Source organism: Bemisia tabaci, chromosome 4 (assembly GCF_918797505.1).
Source record: "Bemisia tabaci chromosome 4, PGI_BMITA_v3".
Taxonomy (NCBI): Eukaryota; Metazoa; Arthropoda; class Insecta; order Hemiptera; family Aleyrodidae; genus Bemisia; species Bemisia tabaci.
In genome coordinates this window covers 25,582,839-25,605,373 of record NC_092796.1, presented here as the reverse complement: position 1 = coordinate 25,605,373, position 22,535 = coordinate 25,582,839, and the positions used below count along the sequence as shown (strand labels likewise).

General features: G+C 35.0%; 1 protein-coding gene across 4 annotated transcripts in view; it reads left to right on the top strand.

Annotated features, from left to right (window-relative positions):
* Cip4 (formin-binding protein 1-like Cip4) overlaps positions 1-19,924 on the top strand; it is a 132,915-nt gene extending 112,991 nt beyond the window's left edge. Inside the window, exons 4-14 of one of the 4 annotated variants that reach the window (XM_019045144.2) lie at positions 81-228; positions 589-846; positions 1,295-1,480; positions 2,670-2,888; positions 5,989-6,015; positions 8,615-8,742; positions 9,166-9,405; positions 10,605-10,727; positions 12,780-12,880; positions 13,625-13,786; positions 14,862-19,924. In XM_019045144.2, coding sequence (XP_018900689.1) covers positions 81-228; positions 589-846; positions 1,295-1,480; positions 2,670-2,888; positions 5,989-6,015; positions 8,615-8,742; positions 9,166-9,405; positions 10,605-10,727; positions 12,780-12,880; positions 13,625-13,782 — 1,588 coding nt within the window. In that variant the 3' untranslated portion in view covers positions 13,783-13,786; positions 14,862-19,924. Of the gene's footprint in view, positions 1-80; positions 229-588; positions 847-1,294; positions 1,481-2,669; positions 2,889-5,988; positions 6,016-8,614; positions 8,743-9,165; positions 9,406-10,604; positions 10,728-12,767; positions 12,881-13,624; positions 13,787-14,861 lie in introns of all 4 variants that reach the window. The other 3 variants (XM_019045143.2, XM_019045146.2, XM_019045145.2) reach the window with 3 other exon arrangements.
* Positions 19,925-22,535: the final 2,611 nt, after the last annotated feature.

Below are 22,535 nucleotides of genomic sequence, written 5' to 3'. Positions count from 1 at the left end.
TTTTATGAATTATGTTCAAAATGTCTAATTATGAATGGTAATTGCTATCAGATACTAATTAAGGTATTTTTTGATTTCAGGTATAGTCCATGTAAGGCTTTCAAGACTGTGATGGGAGAAATAACCGATTTGGCAGGACAACATGAGCTAATAGCTGAAAATTTACAAACGGATGTCATCCGTGAAATTCACATGCTTGTCAAAGATTTCAAAGAAGAACGGAAAAAGGTATGTTAAATGGCCATTCTAATAGCTTGGAAGTCTTGAACTCATCATTTTACCTCTAGCTATACTAATATACTTCCATTTCACAATTCAGAAAACTCAGAACGAATTTTTGTCTACGAATATACTTAACATAAAAACACAATATTTGAGGCCCCAATCGTTTTTTTTTTTCAACTTTACTCTTTTAGCATTCTTTTTTTACCTTTTTTATCATAATTTGGTATTTCAACTTTTCTTTTTTCGATTTAAAATTAATTGTAGGTAATGATTTCATTAAGTATTTTGTCGCAATCGTTTAGAAAATGACAAAAACGTATTATTTCCTGAACTAATTGATTTTAATCTGTGGATCCTTTGCAGCATTTACAAGATGGGGCCCGAATGATGCAATCACTGGCAGGTCAAATTGCATCTTTAGACAGGGCAAAAAAGAACTATGAAAAAGCCTACAAAGATGCGGAGAAGGCATTGGAGAGCTTTCAAAAGGCTGATGCTGACCTCAACCTATCTCGAGCCGAAGTTGAGAAGCAGCGCATGAGCATGATGACCAAGAACCAGCATTGCGAAGTCACCAAAAATGAATACGCCAACCAACTCCAGAGGACTAATGAACTTCAGGTATTAACAAGTTGATATTAACCCCTTCCATCAAAATAATGTTTTACACAAGAATCAGTGAAGGAGATATATCTTAATCCCCATTTCTGCTACCTACGATTGACTATTTTAGACCTCCTAATTTTGTAAAATTAATCCCCTCACCAGCTTGGAGTATCCTAAGAGTTTCGCCAATTTTTCCCCAAAATTTGGTAAAGATTTAGAGACTATCATAGCTGTCGTTATCCTCTCAATGTTTTGAAAAGTTTTTTCCAAAGAGCAACACTCTATTCTATTATTCTTCAATACTTATGTACCCTTTTTTAAAAAATTTCCAATCTCTGTCTACAACTTCAAGTCCCGTATATTAGAGTTCGGCCAGTTGGCCCTCTGTGCAGGAATTCAGATCTGTCTGTTTTGAATTTCATTTAAATCCAACTCATTGATTGCTCTTTTTTTGATATTCCAGAGTCAGCACTACCGCCATCTCATGCCAGAAGTTTTTAGACAATTACAAGAACTAGATGAAAAGAGAATTAGGAACATTCGAAATTTTATGACGCATTCGGCAGATGTCGAGCGGAAAGTCTTTCCTATTATGGAACAATGTTTGGATGGAATTGTGAAGGCTGCCTCCCAAATTAATGAAAAAGAAGTATATATTATTTTTTTTAACCTTCATCCCATTTCTTTAATTTTGAGCAGGACCAGTTATGCCATCATTATAAAGTTATAAATAACATCTAATTATATAGTGACGTCTTGAAGTCCTGTATCAAATGTCCATTTATCTTTTATTTAAGTTTAAATGATTTGATGGTAACGTCGTTGTAAGTGATTCAAGGAAACATATAGCAAGTATGATAAGAAATATAATATGCAGCTTAAATACTCTTTCATCAGATGAAGAGACTCAATAATTGAAGATACAATATAGTTACAATGAAATCAAAACTCGGAAAATAGGGGCAAGAAGGAATCACACTCAAAATGAAACGTTGACCAACCTTTTCTCCATTTTTGATCAGTAAAAATAAGAACAACCAAAATATGAAATGTAACGATTTCTGAAATCTTAGAGCACTATATTTTTTTTGTCTTGTTTTGCACCATTTAAACCCGGTCCTTGTATTTCTTTTACTTGTCCATTGCATTTACAAACAGTGCCTACATTTACAAATGTTTCAATGCAAATTAAACATATCTCTTGCAATCCATATTGAGAGATGTGCGTTGAAAACCTCCGTATTAACATCTTTGTAACATATGTACCTATTCAACTTAACATGATTGGCTTCTATCTTAATTAAGATGCATATCGTGCTTTAAGATTTGCATTGAAAACAACTTATAAACGTCAACACTTGATTTGATAAAGAATTGAAGTGAAGCCCTTTCCAAACAGCAGTTTTTCATGTACCTAAACCATATGACTCGCTTCCAACTGGGACCTTCAAGCATGCGCACTTTTAAGATCCGAATTTAGCTGCGTTGCAGCAACAAGTTTTGGATTGGGTACCACCTGGGAAGAGGCGACAGGGACGTCCCAAAAAGGGCTGGTAGCAGGGTGTTGACAAAGAGATGTTGCAACGTTAGTTGCCTGATAACCTCTGGGAGGACAGTCATATGTGGAGTTTGGGTATCGCAGAACGCCAGAGTGCGTTGTTGGAGTAACTTGATATATATTTTTAGCTGCATTGAAGAGTTATTGTAAGAATCAGAATTTTGAACGAACTGTCATTTTAAATGCGTGTTGAATTTGTATTCCATATAATAACTGAGAGATGCGCTTTGAAAATACTAGCATAAATTCGCCCACTGACTGACATCGCTTTATTTTTCAGGATACGTTATTAGTTATTGAAAGGTATAAGTCTGGTTTTCCACCTCCGGGTGATATACCATTTGATGACCTGAGTCGGAATGGCGATGCAGTCCACATTACGCAGCCGCTTACTATCCCAGGACTGCACAAAGCAGACACACTCACTATCAAAGGAACCATGGGTGCTGGTCGGCTCAAGAAACGGGGTCTTATCTTTAATATTTTCAATTCAAATAAGGTAATTTTTATTATTGTGCCAGTATTGCTTCCTCTTTTTTTTACCTTGGTCTCTTTTTTAATAGTTCAGCTCTGTCCTAATTAAGAGGCTCACCGCTTTTTATGGTTGCGGGAGTTTTCTGTTTGTAGCTGTTGGAATCAGGAATCAAAGGTAGCCGGAAACTTGATATCCAAGTAAGCTGAAACCAAGATAACCTCACCCTCAGGAAAGCTCATTAGTCTGAAATACTTTACCTTAGGAGTATTTCGGAAGAGAATCTTCGACAGTGTCAAAAATTGAAAGCCCTCACTTTCACTGGATCATGATTTTGAATCTTACTCTTTCTCTGATTTAATTTAACATTACTCGCTCTTTTAACATCCTTAATTACGGCTATCTATCTTAGTCTTGTGTAGAAGGAGCTTTTTACAGTTAAAATAGTCATCTCGTAGCCGTTTCTCTCTTAGTTCTCAGTTTTAAATCGGATCAGTTCTCTCCACTTCAGTTCTTTTTTTACCCTGAAAGTTTTTCTTTTATTTGCCAAATTATTTTTCAAGTTGCAAGCCATTCAATGGCCTCTTCAACACATCTTCTCTCTGATCTCTTCGGTTGAGTTTTTGCTCTGACTAAGATTTATAGGAAGACTATAGTCACTACCTTTAACTTATCATAGTTTCGGAACTCTACGACTTAGACACAACAAAAGTTAGTCAATGTTTTTCTTAAGAGGTTGTCCAAATTTTTATAGTAAATCGGTAGAATTTTGAAGGATTTTTTTGTTTATAGAAGGAATGTTTCCTTCTAGCTAGTCTATGAAAAGAAAATAGTAAGATAATTGGACCCCTACCCTAGTCCAGCCCGTGATTTATCATGAAAGTTACAGGTAGTGATATCTTGTAATTGGTTTAAATTTATGAGAAAAATCAAGGAATGAAAAGAAGTTGTGAAAATTTGAAAGTTCCTAGTTTGAAACTAGACACCCTTAAGATGGATACATAACCGAGAGAAGTAAAAGCGAAAAATGTTATTTTTCACCTGTAGTTTCAAAAATTAACTCCATGTAATGAATGTATTTACCATGACTTAGGAACACAGAAGCTACGGAAAATAACCTATGGTTTCCATTATGATTCACTCAGAAAATGAACTTTTTCAACTTTCAATCCTTTCGCTATGTTGAGAATTAATTTCCAGGAGCCTATCTATTGTATGACGTAAATTAATTCAAATCTCACAATTTTAAAATTGACTGGCAATAAGAGTCAAAGAAAAATAGCCATTCCTCGTTTTTGTTTTGTGAGGATCTTTGAAGCCATAGCCAAAAGCAATGCAAGTTCTTAAATTTTAGGAAAGCTTTATTCTCCTCTCAATTGAGTATGTTAAGGGCTTGATTCGAGGGGAAAAAAACTTTCAATGACAAAAAAAGTTTTAGGAGACAAACAGACTTTTATGACACCTTCTCTCCAGACCATTCTAAAGAAGATACTGACTCCATTTTATTTTTGTTCTATGCGTGTTTGATTTGGTGACTGGTTCAATTTTGATCTGTCCTGCAACATTCTTGAAAGTAAGTATCAATTTCGTTTCGATGCAAGAACAATCAGGGATCTGTGTTTTTGTTGTCTCTGTGTTGCATGATTTTTGGTTTTACCTGGTGCGGGTTTGGTGTGGATTTACGGAAATTAGTGGTCTTCTTTTAGATCTTTCTTACCTCTGCACTTTTTCTCTGTGTTCAGTTTTTCCTCTTTCTTTGTAAAAAAGTACGGAAAAGGATTACTTCCTCGATCTGTGTGTGTTTGTCAAACAATTCTTGGTTACTTTTGATTTCAAGCTTCTGAAATGATTTATGTTTCAAGTTCTGACAGTTATTGTTTTTATAAATCTTTTTGATGTCAATTTACTTGTCTTGTTGTGAAACTAGAAGTGAAATTTTCTGGAATAATAATCAAAAGCAGGTTTTTATGTGTGCCATCTCTTAACTCCATCCCATTTATCTTTGCCCGGGGTGTGTGTGTGTGTTTTTTTTTTAATTTTTTTAAAATTTTTTTTATTTTTTTATTTATTCATTTATTTATCTATCTATTTATCTATTTATTTATTTATTTATTCCAGCTTATTCATTCACGTCTTTCAACATCTCTGTACTTAAGCCCTGTTTTCACAAAAATAAACTCAAAGAACGCTCTTACATTCCTAGTGTTAATGGAAACTAAAACTATGAATGCCTTCATGCACTTAAACAAAAATAGATATCAAAATTTATAGCTTATCTCACCTTGAAATTGTTTTCAATATTGTTGTTCATGAGTTTTGTTCAATTTTCACTTAGATTTTTGTTTGTTCTCTGTTTGGTTCTATCTAGTAGGTTTTTCATTCTTCAAAAATAAAAAAATAATTTTTTTATCGTGTGAAGTTTCTATTTCAACAACTCACACATCTCACAAGTCAACAATTATTTTTATATCTATTGTGTAACAAGAGAATCCAACACATCAGAAAAAGCTCATAGCTCTGTTAAAGATTCTCGAAGAGGGGTTGCTCTTGGTAGAAAATTTACTCAGAAGTTTTATTTTCAGTTCTTCTATTACTTAAGTGCAGCTTGCATGAAATGAAGAACTCGTACAAGAAGATTAAAAGGTTACCAAGACAAGTATTTTAGCCTACATTAGCTGCCACCATCAGATCATCATTTTCTTGTCGGATTTGAATGGTACAAATTTAACATAAAAATGCTGAGGAAAATCTAGAAAGGCGTCTTTTTTTTAAAGAAAACAATCAGTTTTATAAAAATTCTGTGATGGATAGCAACCGTTTTATGTTCCTCCGATTTGACAAGACACTTTCTTGATTTGGCAATTTTTTCATTATTTGTGTGGTGCTTTCATTTTACAGCTTCCTCAATTCAAGCGCTATAAATGTTTGATCATTTTTAAACCTTTTTTTTAAAAGCCAAAATTCCTTGATCGTTGTCCTTTGGCTATCACTTTTCTTCACTCTGTGAGGAATTGTAGATACACTTCATTTCAATTGGTCAACTAATAAGTACTAATCAAGAGAAACTCAACTTGTTTGCTTTTTTGCTTTTGTAACCGTCTCTGTTGTATTTTCATGCACTCAGAAGCTACTAGAAGCGTGCAATTCCTTTAAGGTATGTCAAGATGTCAAGCCAATTTTTGTGTGTGTTAATATATATAAGTTGTCGCTCATCAAGAGTTCATTTCAACATTCAATTTTCTTTGGTGGGGGATGGGAGACATGTCTTTAGACAGATAATCTCAGGAAAGATTCTGATTTTTAGGACAGATCTATCCCTTTGCATTATAAAAAAAATAAACACAAAAATATGGGTTACGAAAGCTGAAAAAATGAATGTTTAAAATATTGAGATGTTTCAAAGTTTTAACAATACCTCTTCCAACTGCTCTAAACTTTTGAACATCTATATTTTTAGCCTTGGTTATTTATGTCTTGGGCTATTCCTTTATTTCATTACCCACTATCTCTTAATACCATTAAAGTATTTTCTTCGTCCCCCTGTACAAGATTGGAATGTTCAATACATTATTAAAATTTTGGGCTACAGTTAAATCCGTAATTAATTTTTTTGAAAGGAAGCAAGTATTTACGTATATTAAAATGCTACTACTGTGCCAGAAAGTCTGAAAATGTATCCGGTTTCTTTTTGTCTCGGTAATAACTATCAATTGAAAAGGAAAATGTTTTTGAATTATCACCTATTTTTCATGCTTCCCTTTTTTGTAATGGCAAAGAGGAAGTTTTGCAATCATAGCAAAAATGTCATTGTGCGTGGTTCCGTTTTGCTGATTTTGGTCCATTTAACATGTTGTGTTCACTTTAACAAAGCGCATGATGAAACATATTTTTAAGTTTTTGTGTATTCACCATCTTTCTAGCGAATTAAAATAGTTCTACATATTTTTCACCATGATGGTAGGTGATTTAAACAATGGTTTTGGTTGCTGTGATCGGATGATTGCACCATGTAGGTTAACCAAAAATAATAATATTCGATTTAATGCCTCGTCAAATCTTTTTGGAAGTATTGCCTTTTGGAAAACACTATCAATGATGTTATCCTTTTGGGTAATACATCCAAAAGTTTTTTCCTCGATACTTTCATCAGTGACATATGATTAGCAATCACTGTGTTTTCTTTTTTCCTGGGTAATATTTGCATGAAGTATGGATTTAAGTTAAAGAGGATATTTTTGTTCTATTTCTGAAGATGAAGATAGTGAAGTGAGTTTTCTGAGGTGCATTTTCTCAAGATCAAACAAATTGAATAATCTCTTGAAAACTAGGCTAGGAACTGCATCTGCATACTGTTGGACTCTCTTTTCCTGGAACAAATAAGATAATTCCAATTGGAAAGAAAAATCGATTACCACTCTACTCATTTATTTCATTAGTATTGTGCATAAAGTCACAAGAAGGAATTTCTCATTAAAATACAAGTAAATTTCCACATGTAAATAACGGTGTGTGCAAGTCATGCATGACCATAAAATTGGTTGGAAAATGGGAAAAATGTCACTTAGGAATGTTATCTCTAATTTTTTTCTTCGTGCCAATGCTGTGTTACGATAAGAACAGAGAAAAACTAACCTGGTGTTTCAATATTTTGTGTAATACTCTGGGAAGAAAGATTTTGGGCCTCTTTCTCTTGTAAAAAAATGAAAAATGAGGAAGAGAAGGGGCAGGGGTAGTTGGTACAGTGTTACGTCTTTCATGAGTGAAGTCCTGCATTACAATGAAGGAGAGTAAAAAATGGAATTAATGATATGTTTTACTTGAATGCCTCGAAAATTGAATTACTGTACATTTTTATCAACTAATGACCCATTGTTCTTATGATCAACGTAGTTTGGGCAGGCTACGTAAGTGATAAACTGGGTATCCATTTGAGGATTTCTGACGCTTAAGCTGTCTGTATGTGAAGGCTATGCGGAAAATGAGTACGCCTTAACTTAAGCTCAACTCAAGCTCCTTTCCTATAGAAGTGGAACTGCATTGAAAGCTTTCGATACCATTTAGCACATTTACCTATTTCTGGACAAACGTCACTAATCCTACACAGTTGACTCATCGCAACTGACCAATGTCTCCAGACAAGGGTGGAGTAACACCCAAAGTAAAAATGTGATGCGATAGCAGCCTCAAACAAGCACAAAACGTGCTCTAACTGTGAGTTATATGTAGCTTACACCGTGCATGGGTCAGAAGATCAAGTGGATGCCCAGATAAAGGATACCAAACTTCAGCATGGCTTTTATCTTTATGGTGCCTCCAGTTAAGAGGACTCAAGGGAAGTTTTGATGGGAACTATGAATAATTTCAATTCAATAAAGCTGTGAGGAAAATGGTGTGCCCAGTTTTGTGCTGTTCAAAAAAAAAACAAAGAAATAACAGAAGTCTAGAATTAGTGCAGCGGAAAGTTGAGAGCATGTAAGGTGTTTTTAAATTGTATTTTAATTGACTCAGAGGCTTTGACTTCACAACTCACAATCATTCAACTAAACACTGAAGCTGCATTCCACCCCCTGGCTTACTCACTTCACCAAAAAATTTGATGGGCTTAGACAGTACTGCGTTTCTTAGTGACTGCAGTTGTGATCTCTTTGGGTTTCATTACTCAGTCATTAGCTTTGAAAGTAAGACAAATCTGTTGTTGTTTCAGTTGATCAATTAATATTCTAGCGACTAATCATCTCCTTATCTGTTTGCAGAATAATTTATCTTCCTCTGGTGATAACAAGGATGACTTTAGTGATTTGCCTCCAAATCAGAGGAGAAAGAGGCTCCAGCAGAAAATAGATGAAATTCAAAATAAAATTCAACAAGAAACAGCAGCTAGGTAAGAAACTTACTGGTAATTGATCCAAATTCAACTGAATTCAGAGAATTTATTTGCCTGAAGCTCCTTAAGTCGCCAAGCGGATTTTGGAAGGAAAAATGGTTTGAGGTTGAACGTTCTTAACATCTAAACTCATGCTGGGAAGAATAAAAAAATATAATGCTTTTGCATATTAATTCAAAAGTCCTCTGAAAACATGACTGAAACAACTCCCGGAGGATCTTGCAATTTTCAAAAAATTGAAGCAAAAATAAAGAATTTTACTTTATTTTGACTGTAATTTTATCAGTGAATGTTGTTACAATACTCACATATATTACCATTAGTACCATCTATTTCACTTGCATTATCTTCATGGTGTGTATTGTTTCATCGAAGAAAGATTTTAACAATTATCACTAATGTTACTTTTTCTGGTTCCAGGGATGGTTTAATGAAGATGAAAGGTGTTTATGAGCAAAACCCTGCTCTTGGCGACCCTATGTCGATAGAGGGTCAGCTGAATGAAAGTGGGCACAAACTGGATAAATTACGGTTAGAGTTGCAGAAGTACCAAGGCTTCTTGGAAGATGGAAACATCACCAATGATGGCAACAGCCCGGCCAATCTTAGAAGACAAAATTCAACTGTGAATAATGTTAACGGATTACAAAATAACTATCAGTAAGTTACCGTTTATTGAAGTGCCAGAGCATTGTTGAGTTGACGGATCAAAGATGACAATTGGTGTTGGACTCGCAGCACCAACATTCATTTCTTAAGTGCCAGGCCTGTTAAATGTCTAAAATCAGCAGCTCCCATTCTGCGCTGCAAGTCCCTCACCATAAGTCTATCAAGATTGGGTTGCATGCTGCCTTCTGTGTCGTAGGCATTGATCATTAGGAAACACATGTCGCATTATTGTTTAGAAGAAGAATCTGACTTTGCAAGAGGCTGTGCGAAATTTACATAACTGCTTTTGGAGTCAAAGGGCGAGAATTTTGCAGTTAACCCGGTCACTTATTCACAATGTCAGTTTTTTGCAAAGCCCCAACCATGATGTAATGGGTCTGTTGCATGCAAGAGACACAGCCAACTGAATACTCTAAGGTAAATTTGCTCGAAATTCACGTTGGGCACACCAAAAAAGTTTGAAATCCACTCCTCAGAGCGCAATTTCTATAGTTTGTAACTTGTTTTTTCAAATTCACTGCACATGCGGGGTTGCGGGCAGTTTTCTTCGGTACCTGGCAGTCAGGTTTGCCCGGAGAGAGACCTAACCTAAATAAATGAACAATCTCGCAAATTTTTATAAACTCTCCTTGTGTAAGCTTTCTTTTCTGCAAAATAAAGGAAGAAAAGGAAACAAATGCTTAAAAACCATTGAAATCATAGAAGAGAAAAAGCCAATGAAATCTTTAATTTCTGAGGTTAGTTTTTCTTACTCCGCTGCCTGTGCAAACCTGGTCGGCGGTGACTGAAAAAAACTGCCCACAGATGCGAGAAAGTTGAAGAAGCATGTTACAAACTGCGCAGATTCCGAGCTAAGGAATGGATTTCCCGATTTCAGACTTTTTAACTTGCCCCATGTGATTTTCTTGAGATTTTACCTACGAAGAGTACATTCATTTGGCTGTATCTCTAGACCCACATCTTTAGGAAAAAAATATTAAGTGTCAAAGATGAATTTATCTGTAAAGTTTAAAAGACTTTATCTAGATTTCCAAGCTAATTTCATCGAGTAAATTAATTTAATTTAATTAAATGTGTTTTGCAACATTATCATCATAATCTATGGAACAAATGAATGCAAGTTAAATTTGTTTTAGAATTCAGAAGAATTTATAGAAATACTAATGAGTTTTGATCTGTCTTTCCCCCAGAAATAATGGAGGTGGCTCAGGTGGAGAAGAGGAATCGTTAAGTCGATCAGCGTCTGATTCTAGTGTATCCAATAGTAATCACCAAAATCATAATAAATCACTCAGTCATCTACCTATCCATGGGTCAGTATCCTGTACAATATCTCTCTTAAATTTTTTGCGTAATTCTGTGTGCTTTCAACGTTTTTTTTTTTTTTACGATACCTTGAAAGCTCCTTAAGATTGGTTTTTGTCTCTCTTTTAGAGAAACAGTTTTAGAGAAATTGCCACATTTTTCTATCTGGCAAATGGTTGCTGAAATGACACTACAATGTTAATTATGGCTGCGGCTGAAAATAACATTGCAGTAACCTTTTCGGCAACCATTTGCCCGGCAGGTTGCAGCAGATGTAATAAGAGGTTTTTTAAGTTGTGGGCTGTGTGGACTTGTACAGCGTCAAGTACATGAAACCACCAATAGCATGTCCAAACAGTTAGCATGACAGTCATTAAGTCATTAAGGTGGATTAATTGAAGAGTAGATTTAAACGAATCCTGCGATAGAACTTTCAAGTAAACCATTCATCATGAATTAAGAGTTCAATGACATCCTCAAAGCAGGAGCTCGAATCAATTTTGGTACCAATGTCTGCATCACTACAGCTTGAGTGAAAACTCCGAAAAGAAACATTCACTCGGACCAATTCACTTGGGTATCAATTTCCTACTTTTGATCGGTACTGCTCAAATTACACATCAAAATAACAATCATCAACAGAACTGCGTTGAGCAAATTCTCATTATTTACAAGTTAATGAGCCTCTAAGCAATGTGAATAATTTGAAAAAATTATTTTCCTCACGTTGTTTCAAGTTGACCTGTGCTTTTGTTTATTTTTTTCATTTTTCTGATTTTTATTTAATGGACCACTAGACAAGGTACGAATTTAAGCGATCTGATACATGTTTCTTAACCAGAATTTCACGTGGAAAACGATTCTCCACAACAAAAATTATGGAAACCAACTCCTAACGAGATATGAACGTTTTTATTTCACATTGGTTACAGCAGGGATTTAGACTAGGTTTAGGGAGCATCCAATACACTGAGCCGCAATCGGCGCGCGAGCGGAGGCCCGGCGCGGACTTTCATATGCCGCTTCGAATCAGTGCGCCCGGGGAGCGCATATGCCGTGAGGCGGCTTCACCTGTGAAGCCGAACTCCCGGCTCCTTTTCTGATGCTGCATCAGTTTGATGATGCTGAGTCCAGCATCAAAATTAGCGGCCTCAATTAGCAGACGCCGTCGACGCCAGCGCCCCTGCGAGCACCGCGCCAATGGGAAACGTTAACAAAGGGGGTTTTCCGCGAAATTCACCCGAATCCAGGTCGCGGTTCTTCTGGACAAGCCCCGTCCGTAATTAACTGTGTGCGGGTCCGAAAATTTAAGGCCGTATCGGGCCGCAAGCGTCGGTCCGGCCTCAGAGCTGAGGCCATAGCAGATCAAACCTCAGCAATCAGCGCTTGAGGCTGGCCTCGGTTGGCCTCTCCAGCATCGGCATTCAATGCCCGAAGCCGGCGCCGCCAGGTTGAGCGCATCAAGGCTCGGAGCCGTTTCCCCTAAACGGCCGCTACCTGGGCATAAACGGCATTGATGCTGAAGCTAACGAGTTGATGCTGTACAGCATAACCCTCATAGCGCCTCAAATGCCTGGTTACGAGGAATTTGAGGAGTCAAAATTCGTCCACTACAACGGTTGTCATCAGCATGCTTTCTCAATCGAGCATTGTTCCATTTCCCATCATGTTGTTCAAACTATTACAATTTGCTATAACCTGAGCCAAAGCGTCCAGATTAAAGGTCGCCAGATTTTTATATCGCAGAGACTGTCATGATAAAACTTTTACGCGCGATGTGAATCACATTAGATTTGTGTTTTCATGAGCGGTGGTTTGAATTCACGCATTAAGAAGCAATTAAATATCTTCGTAAGGAGTTAAATTTTTGGTAATTTTAGTTTTTGCATCGTGTTTTACGTAAAATTTTGGTTAAGAAACATGTATCAGAATGCTGAAATTCGTACCTTATCTAGTGGTCCATTGTGATTTTAATTTTTTTCTTTGTCCTTATTTTTTCCTCTCGATCAAAATTGAGAGATTAATTAATTAGAATGCCTGTTTGGCAGGTTCTCCAACAGTCCAGAGTCAGGGCTTGGCACTTCACACACGTCCTTACCAGATTCGGAATACTATGACCTACCACCACTTGGAACGTGTAAAGCTCTGTATCCATTTGAAGGTATTCTCTTCATTTTCACTAATTACACATTTCTTTCTACTTTGCTGAATTTGATTCTAAATATATTCAAAACCACTGCAATAATCTTATCATAAAAGCTCCCACATTGGAAGATCTATTGCTCTGCGGCAAAGCGATGTTAAGAAGTTAATAATTATCCTTTAAATTGGCTGAAAGCCCTTTGCAACGTCTTATTTTACTGATCTGTATTCTAACCAGAAATTCAGAGAGACTTTCCATTGGTATCTTAGCAATGGTGGAGGCTTTAAATTTTGGGACTCCAATATTAAACAGTGATATTAAAATATTGTCGTCCACCTTTTTTATAAATTTTCTCAGAAACTAAACGAAAAGTGTGCCATCAAACTGAAACTAACATAATTCACAAAACTTTGGTGTGTGAGAGAGCTCTCAACGGTATGCCCACCTTGAAATGTGTGAAACGGTAAACCCCATTTGTGTTCGGAGATTACTTCATCAGTTCAGTGCCGAAGAAGTATTCCTATCAAAATGTTTTACATATTTTATTTATCGAAGGAGTTTCTTTTCTCTCTCTCTCTCTCTCTAATCCTCTGTAGCTGAACTCCCTTTCTTTCATACTTGCTTTGATTCAGGAATCTCCTGACTTTCATTTTTAGTATTATCAGATGAACATGCTGATTTATGTTTTTCATGACTAAATTTTATCACCTATGAGAAAAAATTCAATTAATTCGTATAAATATGTTTCATTTGTTTGAATAGCAACGAGTGAAGGATCGATTCCCATGTATGATGGAGAGGAACTGTACATAATTGAACTTGACCAGGGAGATGGCTGGACCAGAGTGCGCAGATTGAATGATTCAGAAGAAGGATTTGTACCAACGTCATATATTGAATGCTCCGTTTACAATTCTTAACAGTGTAAGTGGGTGTTAAATATCTTTTTATTAAGGCTGTGAGTATGATTAAGCACTGTCAAACCCAATTAAGTTGGAAGCTGCATAAAGCAGAAGGGTGAAAATTAGAAATATAGCAAAAATATCGGGAAAGTGCTGGTTCCATACTATTCTGAGAGGAATTCAAAGCCAGAAAAATCCAATAATTAGAATGGACCATCGGACGAAGTAAGCATCAAAACTTTCTGACAAAGTGTCTCTTTTTCAAAACTCCACACAGAACCTAATTTGCGCAGCAAATATTGCTGAAATCAACTCCTAACCAGGATATTATTATTTTGATGCAGCACTGATGCTCCTAAGATAAATTTAATTATCTAGCTTAAAAGAAAAAATAAAGTCCATGTGAATCAAATCACACATTACAACAGTTTTTGAAGGTTTTTGAAACAATCAGTATTCCCTTTCCATCCTTTGTTGTCCTAAGTGTAAACAATGTACAACAGCTGAACTAAAGCACTGAGATTGAGGTTGCCGTTTTTCATTCTGCAAATATTGTTACGGTAGTTTTAAGTGTGCGATTTAACTCTAATAGATTTTGGGTTTTTTATGCCTACCTTTTTATGAGCGGAAAGTTTGAATTTACGCATGGAAAAACGTTAATATTTTGGTTAAGAATTACTTTCAACACTCTTCGTTGCATAAATTGTGTTCTACATGAAATTTTGATGTGAAAACATTTATAGTATTGCTTAAATTCGTGCCTTTACTAGTGGTCCATTAGAGTCGCAAAATGAACTCTATCAGGGTTCGGTGCAAGACTGAGTAGAGGGAGACAGAAATCATGGGAATACAATAGAAGTATTGTTCCTGATTAAAGTGTTACCAAAGGGTACTGGGACAGCAGTAGAATGAATAATCATTAATCAAACTCATATACTTATTTAAAATTATTTTTACAAACTCTGTTTGTGGCCTCAAGCACACTCAGATGGACATCCTAAGTTGATTTATTTCATATATTCTAATTGTTTTTCTCTTGTTGTGAGTATATATATTTGAATCTCTATTCTGATTTGTTGATTTCATGTTTTTTACAGAGGTAGATGTTTTTTACTTCTTATCACCATAGTCAAGGATCATATTCTGGCCTGCTTCAATGCCATCTTACCTCCGCCGGACTAACTTCGCTCATCCGCTTACTCTGATCACTCTCCGCGCCTAATCTCTTTGATGGATGTTTTTGCAATTTTGTTGATACTCTTTTAAATGTTGATTTTGATTTTAATTTTTCTTCTCTAGCCGTGACAGCCAACTTTCAAAGAGCGCAGAGCTGAGACCTCTTATTGCATTTTGAATTTAATAAGTGAACTCACAATTTTCAGTCATCAGTGTCGAAAATCATTTGACCTCAAGGCTATTCGTGAACAAGTACTTCAATGAAATACTCAAATATTGCGTCATAATTCTGTGCTTGAATTCATTTTTACCGACTTAGGAACACATAAACCTATTTTGAGTTTTTTTTTTTAAATTGATATCAAATTGGAAAAAAGCATCAATTTGCAGAACAGCACAATACTTACAATTTTAGGACACAATGTGCTATAAATTATGAAGGTAATAAGGTTGAAAAATCTTTCCGATCGAGTCATTTTTGTTTTGCCATGGTGGGTGCACCTTTCCTTGCTAAGAGCAGAAAATTATCATTGAAGAAGGTTAAACTCATCTGAGCCATTGAACAATGTAATAGTCTTCACTCGCAAAACTTGTCACTCAGTTAATTTTTCTCTGAAAGTCAATGGTGTAAGGACTTAAATACTTAAAAGAATGAGCCTATTTGGTATTTTGTAATAATTGCTCCTGATGACTTGAAACAGTGTCGAATTTTTAAAGCATATCTTACTCCCGCCATGTGTATTTATCAAGGCTAATTATCTTGTTGGAAATGTCATCGGAAACAGATCTCCCAGGTCTTTTCTCTAATTACCACTGAACAGATGGAGGAATGTACAAATAAAGGAAATCACACCATAGATGAAACTTTGCCAGTGGACCCATCCAAATGGAGAAAAATTTTCCATGCAAAGAATTTCCTTAATTTTTGCATGCATTTTTACCTTCAAATAACGAACTCCTCACTCATCAGACACAGGGAGTCACATTAAATTAGTTGTAGATGTTACCAGGATGAATTTTAAAAAATTCTCTCAGTACTGTCTGTTTTTAATTGGTCTGTTAAAATACTACATAGTTGAAAACAATGAAAATGGCTTTAAATGTTAAGGCAGTAATTTAAAAAAATTCTTGCAAAGACAAAATACTCGCAGCCGATTCCCTCAAATAGACGTTTTCTTAGTCTGCTATTTTGATCTGCATTTCCATGACAGTATTGAAAATATTTGAATTTCATGATTTTTGTAACTGAACTTGTTTACATTTACAATCAATGCACAAAGTGTGTATTATGTAAGAGTCTTCCATCTCATTGTTATAGAAAGCGTGTGTATTTACCTATTTTTTCCCTGAAGAATTGATGACAATGATCCTTTTCAAACCTTATCAATGAGATTATGTAAACTAAGTACTCACCTACTTTTGTAGTTATTGAAACCATTTGATCAAAGAAAAAATTCTCTCATTGCGCTCGGAGGTTGGCTGTATCGATTTCCTTCATTGTTACTGTGTAATATTGTAATTTTATGTTATTGTTATTCAAAGAAAAATGTACGGTACTCATCAGACTCAACAATGCGTACGAAGTCTGGTGCTTTTTTCCAAACCTGTTTTATTGGTTACTTGTATTATTTTCTGTAATTTTACTCCATCAAGGAGTGACATTTTTATTTTATTTATGTTTTTAGAGTCTTCTTGGTTATGAAGCAGAAATACGATATACATAATCAGAAACACCCAGTTTGTCCAAGTAGAATCTAAATATTATCTTAATGGATTAGCTAGAGCTGATGCAAAGCTGAGTTGGCTTACTCTGAATTTTTGATTTTTGAAATGGAAATGAAACATAGCAGTGGAAGTTTAGTATAAAATGAACCTCATCTCAGAGTTTTTTTAACCTGTCTATAATGCCTAGTTTCAAGAAATTTCATTTGTAAAATCTAAGCGTTAAGTATCAAAGGCCCAGGGATGAGCATAACGGATGGAAATAATGAAAGAGGCAATTTTAGTTTGGTTGATTTTACGTTCCCTAGAACAAATAAGCTCCTCTACTTGAAAATATATGGTTATTTTTTTCAGTCAGTAAGTCATTAAAAATCAAGGGAATTTTGAGTTTATTTACACCAGGACCATGAAGAAAAGAATGACTTGAAGCTGAACTTGAGCAGTGATAATATCTTTTTACCAAACCGAATGCAAGTTGCATTTTCTGTCTACTTGAGAAAGATTTTGAATGCCAAAAACTCTTGGAACATTGATTCCATTTGTCCATCGTAACTGCATGTACCCATGAGTTTTTAGTGCTTCAGCCCTTTTGAAAATTAAAGTTTTGTCTGAGGTTGTGTGATGATTTTATTTTTTATTTTTTAACTTCCTTGAATTCAGTTTTAGCTTTTCGAGAACCTCAATTCGCTAGAAAATCCTAGTGGAAATTAGATATTTTTTCAACAGAAGAGGCTCAAAACTCTTGTAGCACTAGCCTAGCCTTCCAGAAAACTTGAAATCTCAAGTACTGTTCATAGTCCAACAATATTTTCTCAATTATTTGCATTACTTCTCAACTTATATCCCAGGCATTTTGGTTAATTTTTCCATAAAAATTAGCATTATCAGGTTGTTACTCAAAATTGTATGAGTATTTTCTCTTCTAGTTGAAATAGTATTTCAGAATTTTTTCACTTCTGTTGGAGCTACTTAAACGCATGCCAGCAAACATGGTATACGAAATGCGTCTAGTTTAAGATTCTGTGTCGCTATCTTTCTCTCATCGTATCCTATTTGACAATTTTAATTGTGTGTCAATGATAGTTCTAATATTGAGAGAGTGAAGTATCATTATCTGTGGCAAGTTGAAAACTGCAATATATTATTCTGTAATTTACTGAGAAACTGCAGTTTGTTAATAAATTTCAGTGAGCGCATCTCCACTAATAGAATTACTCCATACTACTCCATACTAGGAATATTTAGCTTTAGAGGAAAATCGTCACCCTCTTGAACAAAATAAGTTTTCAAATTTAGTATAAGGGAAGCTAGGAGCATTTTTACATTCATTTATGCAGAACAAGAAGCCGATCTTGTTCTATACCTTTTTGTTACCACCTTTCTTTTTTTTTACTGTCTGTAATTTCTGTGGTTCTAGTTTTTTACCGCAAATTAGGCCTTTTATCACGAATCCTGCTGATGTAAAATTTAAGTGTTACTGTCTTAGATTGAAAATCAGAAAGTTAAAAACCTTAAATTTGTAGGTAAATTAGGCTATTTGGTATTCCTATCGTAGAAGATTTCCTCGCTGGTTGTATTCACGAGTTCTTTCAGTTTTGCGTAACTGCAAGGTCTGAAGCTTCGGTCTATTGACAAATAATTTCTCCAGTGCCAATCGTAGATTGATGAGATATATTTTTGAATATTTTTCTCCTAGTAATCCTTTTATAAGTTAGTTTGTGATGCCCCTTCATATTTTGAGGTTGATTTTATTGACGGTTGTTTCTTTAAACCTCTATTGGATGAAGTATTTTGAACAAATTTCTCTACTTAGTCTCGTGTGCTTTTCTCAAGTAACAGCATACAACATTGCAGAGACTGAAGGACATTTTTAGCTTGATAAACCTAAAATTTTATTACACTAGAAATAACAAGCAACTACTTATTTAGACGAACCTAGACGATGTCCAAAAATCATTTAGGACTGCTACTATTTGTATCTTACATAAAATCTGCCTATCGCAATCAGCTTTTTCCTCTTTTTTTCAATCAGAGTAATACAACTTTTTTGTTTATAGCTGATACTGTTTTGACCAAGATTTTACCTATTTAAAAAAGAGGAGATGGACTAATTTCTTTCAAAGGGAACATTTTAATCGGACTTCAGAGAGTTGAAATTGGTATTCATCTAGTGGTCATTTTTGTCAATTGATTATTCAAATTTCTAATTTGTTTTACGATGCAGGTCTTCTGAGAACATTCTTTTTATGTTTCCGTCTCAGCTTTGAAGCCCCTTTTCTTTTCTTATTTCTCAAGAAGAATTCACCAACTTTGTGATTCTTTTTCAGTTGCTATGTTTAGTTTTTGTATCACTTCATCTATTCACCCAACATATTTTTTTATGCACACCACATAAAAAGGAAAGAATACTATGTTCATTTCCAAAGATTACATAATACCCAGTTCAATAGCTAAAACTTGATGTATGATTGTGTGATTTATTTGTTCAGTTTAATCTCATCAATTTTGCTTTTGATATTCTGATTTTATGGAGCTGCTATCCCTATCCTCCATTTTAAAGAGATACTACAAAGTTTGTACTTCTGGGTTTGTTAATGCGGTTGTCTATAAATTATCTGTCCACGACTTTTAATTCACTTCTAAAACTACCCATGGCACAAGTTTCAAAATCGGACATTTATGCCAAGAAACTGCCATAAAGGTGATGGATAAAAATTTGAAACTGGACTGTAATGAAAAAGAACTTTTTTTTCCTCTTCTTTTTTTGGTGTGTGTCATAAGTGACAATATCAACCACTCTTGTTCTTTAAAATTTACTTTACCTTCATTTTGTTGTTTTTTCCCCAACATTGATCCCTCAACACAATCCTATCAAATCACTTGACGATGACTGTTTGTAATTGGAAGTTAGTGTCTCGCAATCTTGAACAATTTTATGAAATTAATGTGATCGGAGGTTAGAAATACGTACAAATTGTATATATAGGTATAGCTCACACCTATTATGTGTTTATGCTAGTAAATTATTTTATTGATTTCTTGCTCCTTTCTTTTCTTTTTTTTCTGTTTTTTTGTTCAATTTGTTATTTTGAGGTTGCAAAGTGCACAGTTATTGCTTAGTAATTGTATATTGAAGCTTTGACCTACCCCACAAATGTTGTTATGCCATGTTAGATTTTAAGTTTCGTAACTTATTATATACTTTTTTAATAAAGGTATTTTTTGTCATCATATGTAAAGAATACATTTTTTTCTTAATACATTCCAATTTCTTGTTCTTTCTTGTACCCAACCCCCCCAAATTTTTTTCTGATTTTAAGTTCCTTAGTAAAATAACTTAATTTTCCATAGAAGCAAGTCAGTTGCAACATTACCAAGTGTAGATCTAGAAGATTTCAGTGAAAATTTGTCTAAGGGGGATCAGATTATTCTGTGCCAGAGAAAGCTCTCTTATCATGACCACAGCTTATAATCAGCATTTCTTTCAATACAAATTAAGAACGAAAAAGTCTAAAATTCTCCCAAGCTTTCAAATTGTTTGAGGCAGAGGCAGTCGCCATCTTTCCATTTATCTATGGTGTGTCATTGGACTCAAAGTACATTTAAGAACTTTTCGATAGTCAGTCAATCAGTTATTGATTTCTGAATTGTGATGAAGTTTTCAAAATGTCCCTAAAAGTCATATTATGTCATTATTGCAAATAGCAAGGTGTAAATCATGAAAATAAAGAAAGTCTCAATGAAGATTTTCTTTATTTTCGTATTATGTTGTGGTGTCAGCAATTATTCTCCATAATTTAATTGAAAATATCTTAGAATTACCCCCTAAATATGTCCTGACTACATATTACAATTCGTTTTGTATTTTGATTTTCCATTTTCACACGGGCGATTGTTCTAGAATTATTTCAACTCCTACGTCCTAATCACATTTTGTATATTGATACTTGACACAATAGTACAGTTTCATTTAAGTTCAGAATATTTTTTCAATTATTTCTGTTGAAAGTTTTTAAGTTCAGAGATTTATAAATGACTCATCGGCTATCATATTGTGTTGAAAACAAGCTTTATCTACAGATTCACCAGAAGTATTTTATTTTTATTTATTATGGTAAAGTACAAGTAAGGTTTGATAAACTGACTATGATAAACTTATGATTTTTTGAAAATAGGTCAGATTTGACCTTTGACCTATCATAACTTCGGTCAAAAATTAAGATATTGATCTGCGGTTTGCGCCAAAATTCTTAGTTTTTTATGTTTTTAAATGAGGTATCACAAGATAGGGGTTGCCATTTAAACAAGGTACCAAAAGTCCGTCCCACCCCTGCTAACTTTTGAACGAATTGAGCTAGGGTAATGAAACTTTGGGAATGTTCCTATCTCAAAGGGGACCATCTTTTGGGGGGGGGGGGTTAAAATTTTGGTTCCCCCTCAGGGGGGGCGCGGGGGGCCCCAACTTTGTTTTTTTCAAATGGCAACCCCTATCTTGTGATACCTCATTTAAAAGAGCATAAAAAACTAAGAATTTTGGCGCAAACCGCAGATCAATATCTTAATTTTTGACCGAGTTATGATAGGTCAAAGGTCAAATCTGACCTATTTTCAAAAAATCATAACCCCGGTTCAAATTATCGTAAAGAAAAAAATAAAACGGGAAAATTTACCAAATTGTGTCCGCTTTTAAGTAAAAATTGCAGAAATCACTTCGATTTAATTTTAAGGGGGGGCTCGGACCCCCCAAATACGTCAATTCAAAGGTCATTCAATTTTCCCGCGAAATAAGCCAATTTACCCTAGATTTGCCTCCACATTATCTCAGTAAGGCCAAAATCAGTTCAACATTACGTTGGCAAGTCCCCAAATTTCGGGAAAGGTTAAAAAAAACGAAATTTCAGGTGATTAAATTTGACCGTTTAAAGTTCGTTTTTTTTTAACTTTTCCCGAAATTTGGGGACTTGCCAACGTAATGTTGAACTGATTTTGGCCTTACTGAGATAATGTGGAGGCAAATCTAGGGTAAATTGGCTTATTTCGCGGGAAAATTGAATGACCTTTGAATTGACGTATTTGGGGGTCCGAGCCCCCCCTTAAAATTAAATCGAAGTGATTTCTGCAATTTTTACTTAAAAGCGGACACAATTTGGTAAATTTTCCCGTTTTATTTTTTTCTTTACGATAATTTGAACCGGGTTATGATTTTTTGAAAATAGGTCAGATTTGACCTTTGACCTATCATAACTCGGTCAAAAATTAAGATATTGATCTGCGGTTTGCGCCAAAATTCTTAGTTTTTTATGCTCTTTTAAATGAGGTATCACAAGATAGGGGTTGCCATTTGAAAAAAAAAGTCGGGGGACCAAAATGTTGACCCCCCCCCCCCCCAAAAGATGGTCCCCTTTGAGATAGGAACATTCCCTAAGTTTCATTACCCTAGCTCAATTCGTTCAAAAGTTAGCAGGGGTGGGACGGACTTTTGGTACACCCTGTATAGCCAGTATTTGAACAATCTTGAACCAAGGTATGTATCCATACAAGAATTTCATACAAATTCCTGGTGAAAAATGAATTTGGAAAATGCATTTAAATGCATCTAAATACCTACCTGAAATGGAGAGTGATACAAATATTCAAGCTTCTATGTAATGCATAGTATCCTTCCCATTTGAAGGCGCTTTTGGCGCCTCTCTGCTGTGAGCTTTTCTGCGTGAATATATACGCGTTACTTTGGGGACTTTTTCGGAGATTTTGTGAAGTTTCAACCCCAATTCTCAATTTCTACTAGATATTGTGAACGAGCTTATTAGGTGCATAGTGTAGAGTAAATGGAGACCTACAAAATATATTTTGTATAATTTATTGGGAGGGGA